This window comes from Syzygium oleosum, unplaced genomic scaffold, assembly GCF_021117445.2.
Source record: "Syzygium oleosum isolate NSW1041296 unplaced genomic scaffold, Sole_v2.1 Sole_v2.01, whole genome shotgun sequence".
Taxonomy (NCBI): domain Eukaryota; kingdom Viridiplantae; phylum Streptophyta; class Magnoliopsida; order Myrtales; family Myrtaceae; genus Syzygium; species Syzygium oleosum.
Genome location: NW_026607485.1, coordinates 23,204,507 through 23,214,522, shown reverse-complemented (window position 1 = coordinate 23,214,522; position 10,016 = coordinate 23,204,507). Strand labels below are relative to the sequence as shown.

At 41.3% G+C, this 10,016-nt stretch overlaps 1 protein-coding gene across 1 annotated transcript; it reads right to left on the bottom strand.

The window, feature by feature from the left end:
- Nucleotides 1–8,039: 8,039 nt before the first annotated feature.
- Nucleotides 8,040–9,652, bottom strand: LOC115676107 (plastid division protein CDP1, chloroplastic-like). The gene is made up of 3 exons (XM_030598981.2): nt 9,180–9,652; nt 8,339–8,531; nt 8,040–8,164 (listed from the first exon to the last, which is right to left on the bottom strand). The coding sequence occupies exons 1-3, from the start codon at nt 9,597–9,599 to the stop codon at nt 8,112–8,114; spliced, it is 666 nt and encodes a 221-aa protein (XP_030454841.1). The 5' UTR covers nt 9,600–9,652; the 3' UTR covers nt 8,040–8,111.
- Nucleotides 9,653–10,016: the final 364 nt, after the last annotated feature.

The following is a 10,016-nucleotide window of genomic DNA, read 5'->3' as shown; positions in this document are numbered from 1 at the left end:
GCACGGCCCGAGTGACAGATCTTTTTGATAGGGTCGTTTAGGTGTTAGAGCAGGGAAGTGTTCGGGGGTTGAGGTGTAGATGGAGTAGTGTAACTTTAACCTTCCGGGGGCGACTTCTCTTTTGGTTGGTGTACCCTGACTCTAAGTTCTGTTTATATGTAGATAGATGTATGTTCCAGCGTGCGCTTGTGTATGATTCTCAGTATGAGATGCATTACACACCTGTTCTGTAAATATTAATAGCTTCCGCATGTGTTCATAGGTTAATTGACCCCTTTTGTCGTTAGTGGTGACAGCCTGGGACGTCACGACCCCGCTTTGATTGGTATCAGAGCATAGATTTACCCTGGAGTGATAAGGTGCGTTAGTGGAGTAGTTAGGATAAGCACGCACAATTTAAAGTACTATATATGTGTGTGTGCTTGTTGTTGTGAGCTAGGAGAATAAGTGACGTGCCCATTACTTGTGTGATAAAGGTAGCGTTACTAACGAGTTTTAGTAACATTTGTTACTTATGAGTTGGTTAATAACATTGGTCATCTATAGTGATTGATGATTGATGTGCAGAGCAGTTCAAGATGAGAAGAACAACAGGAATAAGACCTTCTGACAGAACACGACGTGTAAGTGAAATAGAACCGACAGGTGAAGTGGGGACTTCAGGAGTGGTAGGAGCTTCAAGCGAAGCTGGAAATTCAAATGGAACAAGAACTTTAGGGGGAGCAAATGCACCCCTAGCAATGGATCCACGGGTGGATGAAATTCTGCAAGCACTGGCAAATGGTGGAGCTTTGTTTGAAAGGCAAGCTCAACAACAGGCAGCAGCAGAAGGTGGTGGTGACTGCGGTACATAAGGACTAGTTGAGCAATTTCTGAAGTTGAAGCCGACTCGCTTCGCTTGTAAAGGAGATCCAAGTGAGGCAGAGAGGTGGATAGTTGGAATGGAGAAAATTTACAATCTTTTGCGCTGTAATAATGTCGATAAAGTTACACTGGCAAAATATCAATTAGAAGGAAACACTCAACACTGGTGGGAGGCGTCAAAAGGTACGTTATTTCCGGCAGGTGGGATAGTCACTTGGAGAGGTTTTATAGACGCCTTTACTGGAAAGTATATCTCTGAAAGTGCCAAAGAAAAGAAGATGATGGAGTTTATGCAGCTGATCCAGAGCAATTTAATAATGGATCAGTATGAGGCTAAATTTTCAAAACTGTCAAGGTATACTCCTCAGTTGGTTGAAAATTGAGAAGAAAAAGCTAAAAAGTTCCTGAATGGTTTGAGGACAGATATTAGGAAACAATTGGTGCCTTTTAATGTAAAGAATTATGATGAACTGTATAAGCGAGCTAAATTGGTGGAGCAGGAATTACTGAAGGAGGGAGCAAAAATGGGACAACAGTGAAGGTCGAATCTGCAAGGCACTAATGATAGACAAGACAAAAGACTGTTTCAATTTGGGAGACATCAGTTTACTCTGAATAAAAGATGAAACTTTGAGAATTCCGGAAGAGTTGGAAATAATCAGTCGTTGTATCACGGACAACCTTTGAATGAACTATGTCGACAATGTGGAAAAACATATGGGAATTTACCATGTATGGCGTCAAGGATATGTTATGAGTGTGGTCAAAAGGGTCATATTCGTAGGGACTGTCCTCGAGTAGGACAACGGACTCGTGACATACCGACACGACAATTGGAACAACCGGCTTCGGGCGAAGCACCACGACAAGGGAACATGCAACAACCACCGGCTCAAGGGAAGGTTTATGCTGTCACGCAAGAGGAAGCAGAGACTTGCAAGATCGTAATAGCAGGTATGCTCTTCATATATGATAAAAAGGCTTATGGCTTGTTTGATACTGGTGCAACACATTCTTTCGTGTTTGCACGGTTTATTCGACTTTATGGATTGAAACCTGAATTGCTTGAGGTACCTCTTAGCATTGCCACACCTTTGAAGGATGAAGTTTTGTCTACTCTTGCATGTTTTAACTATAAGATTTTCATAGGAGAGCGGAGTCAAATGATAGATCTAGTAGTTTTAGTAATGTATGATTTCGATGTCATCATAGGAATTGATTGGCTATGTAAGCAGCAAGCCAATGTGGATTGTTACACAAAGGTGATTAAGTTTAACCCTCCTAACCAGCCCAGCTTTGAATTTAATGGAAAAGGAACCAACGTTCCAGTAGCTTTCGTTTATGCTTTGGAGGCTTATCAGCTTCTTGAAAAGGGTGCCCAAGGATATTTAGCTGTAGTAAAGGATCAATCCAAGAAAGAAGTGACACTCGAGGAAGTTTAAGTGATTCAAGGTTTTTCTGATGTTTTTTCGGAAGAGTTACCAGGATTACCACCACAGTGAGAAATAGAGTTTGTAATTGAACTCGCACCTGGAATGGAACCGATCTCAAAGGCTCCCTATTGTATGGCCCCGGCGGAGCTAAAAGAGTAAAATGTGCAATTACAAGAATTGCTTGATAAAGGATTTATACGACCAAGTGCGTCACCTTGGGGTGCTCCTGTATTGTTTGTGAAAAAGAAATATGGATCTTTGCGTCTCTGTATCGACTATAGGCAACCGAATCAAGTGACAATCAAGAACAAGTACTCGTTGCCTAGAATTGACGACTTTTTCGATCAATTGCAAGGAGCCTCTGTTTTCTCAAATATTGATCTAAGGTCGGGATATCATCAATTGCGAATCAAGAAGAAAGGTATTCCTGAGACGGCTTTTAGGACTCGATATGGCCATTACGAGTTCCTAGTCATGCCATTTAGTTTGACTAATGCACCTGCTGCATTTATGGACTTAATGAATATGGTGTTTAAGCCGTTCTTAGATCAGTTTGTAATAGTTTTCACTGATGATATCATGATATGTTCGAAAGGACCGGAAGAACATGAAAGGTATCTAAGAAGCGTGCTTCAGACACTCAGAGAGCATAAGTTATATGCAAAGTTTAGGAAATGTGAATTTTGGTCGGATCACGTAGTATTCTTGGGCCATGTTGTAACAGTTGATGGAATTTCTATAGACCCAACCAAGGTCGAAGCCATGATTAATTGGTCGAGACCAATGATAGTGACGGAGGTACGAAGTTTCCTGGGATTGGCAGGGTACTAGCGAAGATTCATGGAAGGATTTTCTCGTCTCGCTGGTCCTTTAACTCAACTCACTCGAAAGAATGCCAAATTCGAATGGAACAAGGAGTGTGAGTTTAGTTTTCAAGAATTAAAACGGAAGTTGACGACGGCACCTATCTTGACAATACCCTCAGGATCGGGTGGATTCGTGATATATAGCGATGCTTCTCACAAGGGGTTTGGATGTGTTCTCATGCAACACGGGAAAGTGATCGCTTACGCTTCAAGATAATTAAAGCCGTATGAGTTAAACTATCTGACACATGATCTCGAACTTGCGGCGATCATTTTTGCTTTAAAGATATGGAAACATTATCTATACGGAAAAAAGTTTGAAATTTTTATGGATCACAAAAGTTTAAAGTATTTATTCTTACAAAAGGAGCTGAATATGAGACAGAGACGATGGATGAAATTACTAAAAGATTATGATTGTGAGATTCTCTATCATCCGGGGAAAGCAAATAAGGTGGCAGATGCTTTAAGTAGGAAATCTACGATGGTAAAAAGCATGATGGTAAGTGAATGGAAGTTATTTGAGGAAATATCCAACTCCGAATACAGACTTCAAATGGACCAATTAGCAAGTCTCAAGGCTACACTTCGGATTGAGCCTGAGATAATAAAAAGAATCAAGGAACTACAATCATTGGACTCTGAAATTGCGAAAGTTCGAGAGCAAGTGTTAGGGGGAAGGAAATTAGATTTCCAAGTATCAGAAGATTTGATTGTAAGTTTTCAGGGACGCATTTGCATGCCAAAGAATAAAGAATTAAAAAAAGAAATTCTATCCGAAACACATCGGAGTGGCTACAGTACTCATCCAGGGAATACGAAAATGTGTCGAAACCTGCGGCAGTATTTCTGATGGAACGGAATGAAGGGTGATATAACAAAGTATGTCTTAAGCTATTTGACATGCCAACAAGTAAAGGCGGAACATTGAAAACCGGCAGGTATGTTAAAACTGCTAGAAATTCTCGAGTGAAAATGGGAACACATAACGATGGACTTTGTGCAAGGACTACCAAGGATGCCAAGGAATCACGATGCTATCTGGGTGATAGTTGATCGTTTAACTAAGTCTGCTCATTTCATATCGGTACGAACGGATTATCAAATGGAGAAGTATGCATAGTTATATATTAAGGAGGTTGTACGACTCCATGGGGTGCCTGTGACTATCACGTCTAACAGAGACTCAAGGTTTACTTCGAATTTTTGGAAAAGTCTTCGGACTGTTTTGGGAACAAATTTTCAATTTAGCACTGCTTATCATCCTCTGACGGACGGACATTCAAAAAGGGTAATTCAAATATTAGAAGTTATGCTGCGAGCGTGCATTCTTGATTTTAAAGGTAGTTGGGAAAAGAAACTGCATATGGCAGAGTTTGCTTATAATAATAGTTACCAGCAGAGTATTGGCATGTCGCCATATGAAGCGCTATACGGAATGACTTACAGAACACTTGTTTGTTGGAACGAGGTTGGCGAACGAAGTTTAACAGGACCGAAGTTAGTACAGTTCACGACCGACACGGTGAAAATCATCCGAGATAGGCTTAAGACTGCTTCGAGTTGACAGAAAAGCTATGCAGATCGGCGCAGAAGACCATTAGAGTTTAACGTGGGAAATCACGTATTTAAAAGTATCGCTGATGAAAAGTATATCAAGATTCAGAAAGAAAGAAGAATTGAGCCCTAGATTCATTGGACCTTTTGAAATTTTGGAGAAAATAGGAGAATGGACATATCGGTTGGCTTTACCGCCAAAACTGTCTAACGTCCATAACATGTCTCATGTGTCGATGCTACGGAAGTATCAACTCGATCCAACCCATATTTTAGATTATGAGACGATTGAAGTGGACGAGAAAGTTAAGCATGTGGAAAGGCCGGTGCGTATAATGGATCAAAAAGAGCAAGTTTTGAGAATTAAAGTCGTTCGGTCGGTGAAAGCGTTATGGCAGCATCATGACACAGAAGAGACAATATGGGAGAGTCAAGAAATTATGAGGAGTCAATATCTATATCTGTTTGAATCGTCAGTTAATGCCTCAAATTTGGAGGACGAAATTTCCCAAGGTGGGGAGATTTGTGACATCGTGATTTTTTTTGTGTGTCGTCCCATAATGGCGCAGAGAAAATCTTTGCTACTTTAGCCAAGATTTTTTTAAAGGTTTTAAATGAAGATTGATGGCTGTGGATTAAGCTGGATAATAGGAGATTTGGGACCAAAAAAAAATCCGAATATTCAAGGAATATTCTATCCGAAAATCTCTTTATATCAAGCTTCTCTCTTTCTCTCATCATTTCTTCTTCTTCTTCTTCTTCTCTTCTTCTTCTTCTTCATCTTTGGACGATTTGTGACCGCACAAGAGAAAAACCGGCTCGACTTCCTGTGATTCTTCGACACGGTCATCCTCGAGGCAAGTAGATTATAATCCCTCGACTTCGCGTTCATCTTTTCGCACGAGATGAATGGTTTCTAGTCTTTTATGATGGGTTTTGGGTTTTGTGTTGAAAAGTTCGGAAAGTCTTCGACTCTTTGGTTTCCCGAGGACGTACGGGTGTCGGGATATTGCGTGATGGTGACAAATCGTCGAAAACGAGTTTGGATGGCTAGAACGAGATGTGCTAAGGTTGTGCGCAAGTTGGATGATTCAACTTTTCCTACTTTTGTTTGGTTTCCTGGTTTCTCTTTGATGTTGTTTGAGTGTCGGGATGACACGTAGTGAGTTTGAATGGTTGTACGGAGTTAGCAAGGGCGGCCGTGACTTGGGTTGAGCCGAGCCGCCTAACGGCGCGCAGTGGCCACGGAATAAGGAAGCAACGCGGGGGTGGCTCGCGGTGCAGGATGGCGGCGTGAGGAATGCCTACGGTGTAGGCCAGCGCTGGTAGTGACCAAGCCCATGGACGGCAGCGACGTGGTTTCACGTTAGCCGAGTTGTGTGATGAAGGATAGTTTGTATGAGATGGTGATGCTATAAGTTTGGTACCTTGGTTAGTTGATATATACTATATGAGGTTGTTACTGATCTTCGTTTTTGTTATTCATTTGCATTCATCATATCATCATCATATATACGATGCGAACTTCACTTGGATGCACTGTATTGGATGGACCGATATGTTTTTGCATCATATCATCGTCGTGTGATCATAAATGATGAGGATCGTTAGATGGGGGATTCCTGACGATGCTTCATATGCATCATGTGAAAATGAATGGTGAGGACCATCGGTCTACGCGTCGATGTGCCCCGCGGGAGTATCGGGATGCCCAAGTACGAAAGACTTGGATGCCGTCGGTCTGCGCACCGACGATGTCTCGAAGTGAGATGCCTATGGTCGGTATACCATGGAAGTCCGGCCTGCGTGCTCGAAGTTACCCGCACGGGTCGGTCTGCGCGCCGATGGAACCGTGGTACAAGGGTGGATATTTGATGAGAGAACTGGATTAATAACTGGCATGCGACATGCATTGCACCCATTCATTGCATTTGCATCATTTCCCTCATAAATGATGTTTGCGTCTTGTGGTGATTTGATGTTTCTTGTGGTCGATGCTTTAGATATCTATTTGCTAAGCTTTGTGCTTACTCCCGTGGTTATTTGTCTTTTCATATTAGTAGGTATGCCTTCTGTTCCTCCCGCTACCTTTAGCACTCATTATGGAGCACTTGTAGATTTTACGTACTATTGGAAGAACGTGACCTTTCCTGAGTTTCTGAATGTTGTTTTTGCGAAGTTTGTGTCCACACTGTGGGTTGATGTAGGCATGGCGCCAAGGTTATTTTCGTACTATTTCGTTGCCTTGTATATCCACTGCCAGGGATAGCTTTTGGGACCGCTTCTATACCTAGATACTGACTTAAGGTCTGACAGCGATCCTGATATGGAGGAGGAGATGGACGAGCAAATGGACGATTTTTGAGGTAGCACGGCTCGAGTGACAGATCTTTTTGATAGGGTCATTTAGGTGTTGGAGTAGGGGGAGTGTTCGGGGGTTGAGGTATAGATGGAGCAGTGTAACTTTAACCTTCCGGGGGCGACTTCTCTTTTGGTTGGTATACCTGTACTGTAGTTCACCTGTACCCTGACTCTAAGTTCTGTGCATATGTAAATAGATGTATGTTCCAGCGTGCGCTTGTGTATGATTCTTAGTATGAGATGCATTACACACCTGTTCTATAAATATTAATAGCTTCCGCATGTGTTCATAGGTTAATTGACCCCTTTTGTCGTTAGTGGTGACGGCCTGGGACGTCACATCTTGACTGCTGCCATCTGAATGGTCGCCATGGTTAATACGGCATCGCAAGATGAGTAAATTTTCAGTTTAAATTTAGAATTTGCGAGAGATTTGCAAAATAAGTTGAGAGTTACTTAAAATTCTTTCTAATTTGAATCGCGTGCATTGTTGAGCATAGTGAATTGGTGCTAACTTGTTCATCGTCTCGGGTGCAACATGTCGGCAATGGGCGGATTCCTAAATTTCATGGCAAGACAGGATCGATTGCTAATGAGTCTTGAGCTTCTGAATGTTATATGATGATTCATATGCCTCTTGAGGATAATAGTCACGAAACATTATGACCAGTCTCGGAATAATAATGAAAGAACGTTGCACGATCCAACTCATGTTCTTCCCTTGGTTTACATCACATCGAAACGTTAGCCATCGCGATCTATTTCTAGCCACGCGCCTGAAAACCGAGACGATTGTCATGAAAGAGCTTGCACATCGCATTTACAGAACTTCCATGATCCATCCTCTTGCTTCTTTAGGATTAAATGAATTTTATAAGAGCTGGTATTGGCAAAAGAGAGGAAACAAAATGAAATTAACGCCCACAACAAGTACTGCCAAATCGAATTCAGGAAAGGGAAAGCTGGAACGGCTTAAATATAATAAACACCACGGTCGCAGCCAAAATAAGTTGTTGGAGGTTATGACCAATTAGATAAAAGAGCAGATGCAGCAGGCGTTTCTGCATTCTCGAGAGAGGATCTCTGCCGCAAGGATAGAGAGAGAGGTTCTCTTTCCTAATCAAAAGCATCATCCATATGATAAACCAATAAAAAGAGTTTTGAGCAGAACTGAACAATGCATATGAGGATGACCACAGATTTGTTCATGATTGCATTATACTCTAGTAACCTATCGACAATAACGACTTAAACTACCTGCAGTAATTTGGGTACTTTGGATGAGATTCATCCACAAGCTCAGCAGCTTCCTCCAGCAGAACATCAACTTCAGCCATCTCCATGCCCGTCCCCCATCTGAAAGAATCTCAGCTCGAAGGACAGAGAGTTGCAACAGGACAAATCGCCAATAACAAGATCTGGCGTCTGCCTTGTCAGCCAAAGCTTGCCACTGATCCAAAAAACATCGCCAAACAAGTAAATATCAAGAGGAAAAGATGGAAAATAGAAAAGGTCCCGTGTCTTTGCACCTTGAGGAAAACATATCCTTCACAATGTGGGCTTATTGCAATCCCAAAATGAGGATCTTTGAAAATGATCACGCCAAAAATCAAGGGTTCAGTTCATATTTTACATATGAAACTTCAAATGGTTTTGACAATGTAGCAATACTAAGGTAACCCCAAAATAATATATACACAAGTGACAAAAACCAAGTAGATATGGGACTAAGCAACAAAAACGAAAGGATGACAATGAAGCCTGGCCCAGAGAGGGATGGGCAAAATAAGGGCACTAGTATAACCTTCCATGTTATTTCAGAAAATAATTCTCTATGTGGCTATTGGTATAAAATCAGATCCCAGATGGTCACATTATGGCTTGTCTTAAGTGAGTGCGACTCAAAAACCAATCTGACCATGGGGTTCTTGACTGAGCTAATGCAGAAACCAATCAATCACCGTAAAGCTACTATGCTTGCTCACTTCCTTGCAATAACTGGCTTGGTAAGTTAGCTCGGTATCTCACATTACAGCGAAAGCTTATTGAGTATCTCCACCGCCGTGTAAACATACAAAAGTACAAGAAGGACATTTACCAGAACTAGCATGGACTCACCAAGTATTTCAGGAAGGAACTGAACTTGATGATCGGACCCTAGAGCCTCAGCTTTGATTGTTTGCCACTGTTTCACAAGAGATTCAGCATCCTCCAATTGCATTGGCCTCCTGTGAACTGCTGCTGTCAATGAGAACAAACCAGCAGCCAAAAATGAATTGCTTGCGCTTTTAGAACCAGAGAAACTTTCAAACTGCTTCTTCACCACGGCCAACAATTTGTCCACTCTGCTGGTGATGCCGTTTCCCTCACGGCGAGCAGAACCAGCCTTGTGTGGAAAAGAGTCCACATGACAGACAGTAGATCCTGTATCCCCGTCAGATATGCTAGTAGAGATCCATCTAGATCCATTGGCCATCCTTATCACATTCTTGCTCGGTGGCCCAAGGGTTATGAACATAAAGGAACCCAAAACTGTAACAAAGATAATCTGTCCAATTATATTTTTCTCACTGAACATAACGTTTTATGTAGGTCGATTAACTTTTCGTCATCAAAACGCTGAAAAGACGAAAGCAATTTTCCGGAAAACGATTTTCTATCAAACTTTATTTCGTATAAAATGAATGATAAAATAATTAGTTTTATATCGAATAAGATAATTATTTAATGGAAAATGTTTTCATTATCGACATCAACTTATGTCTAAATATCTCCACAGACGATAAATATATTTTTTGTTAGTTCATTTTTACAAGTAATACAAGCAATCATTTGTATGATAATATTTTCTAAATTATTCGTTTTTTCACAAAATAAACGCGTTTTGCGTGGCTATCATGCAATTTTTCATGATATTTCTCTCTTAAAAGAAACC

Bases quoted from the DNA above. Each gene is read 5' to 3' on its own strand.
- LOC115676107 (XM_030598981.2), bottom strand. From the start codon at position 9,599: ATGTTCATAACCCTTGGGCCACCGAGCAAGAATGTGATAAGGATGGCC. The intron at 8,532-9,179 runs GTAAATGTCCTT...TTTTTGGATCAG, and splicing joins GTGAGTCCATGCTAGTTCTG to TGGCAAGCTTTGGCTGACAA. The intron at 8,165-8,338 runs GTAGTTTAAGTC...TCCTTGCGGCAG, and splicing joins AAGTACCCAAATTACTGCAG to AGATCCTCTCTCGAGAATGC.